Raw genomic sequence first — 569 nt, forward strand, 5'->3', positions numbered from 1 at the left:
TTTTAACTTGACCTCAATTTACATTTATGCCCTCTAACTTTTGAGTTTGCACAAGTAGACACTTAAACTTTTATAAAGTAGAACAAATAAACACATGTGTCCTACATGACATCCTACATAACAATATGGATCCTATGTATATTATGTCACATATACTCATGTGTCTACTTGTTCAACTGTTTACTGAATGAGACCACGTTAAAAAGCATATTTATGTATTATGCCTATAAATAAATATATAAAGTCACAACCGTTCAACACAAATACACAGTTTGGCCTATGGGGGAAAGTGGAAACATGACATATCCATCTCCCCCACTAAGAAATTGGAAGTCTTCCTCATGAGGGCCCTTCATCAACTTGCAACTTTCCCATCATGGACCAAACACAAGTCTTCCTTTGGTTTGGGACCCTAAGGAGTAATATTGGTAATGAAAAGTTCACAAAGCTTCAATAATTGCATTTACTCAACAATAATTGTGAAGTCTCAGCTAATACACAAATGTCTAAAGGAAACTCTCAGCTTAAATATTTCACATTAATCCTTCAAATCATCTTTCTGCAAACAT

The 569-nt window shown here is 34.3% G+C and overlaps 1 protein-coding gene across 1 annotated transcript in view; it reads left to right on the forward strand.

The window, feature by feature from the left end:
* The first annotated feature begins 428 nt into the window (after positions 1-428).
* LOC102589773 (uncharacterized) overlaps positions 429-569 on the forward strand; it is an 11,052-nt gene continuing 10,911 nt past the window's right edge. Inside the window, exon 1 of the mRNA XM_006367759.2 lies at positions 429-567. Within this exon, the coding sequence (XP_006367821.1) occupies positions 503-567 (65 nt within the window). The 5' untranslated portion in view covers positions 429-502. The remainder of the gene's footprint in view (positions 568-569) is intronic.

Source organism: Solanum tuberosum, unplaced genomic scaffold, assembly GCF_000226075.1.
Source record: "Solanum tuberosum cultivar DM 1-3 516 R44 unplaced genomic scaffold, SolTub_3.0 scf00863, whole genome shotgun sequence".
Classification (NCBI taxonomy): Eukaryota; Viridiplantae; Streptophyta; class Magnoliopsida; order Solanales; family Solanaceae; genus Solanum; species Solanum tuberosum.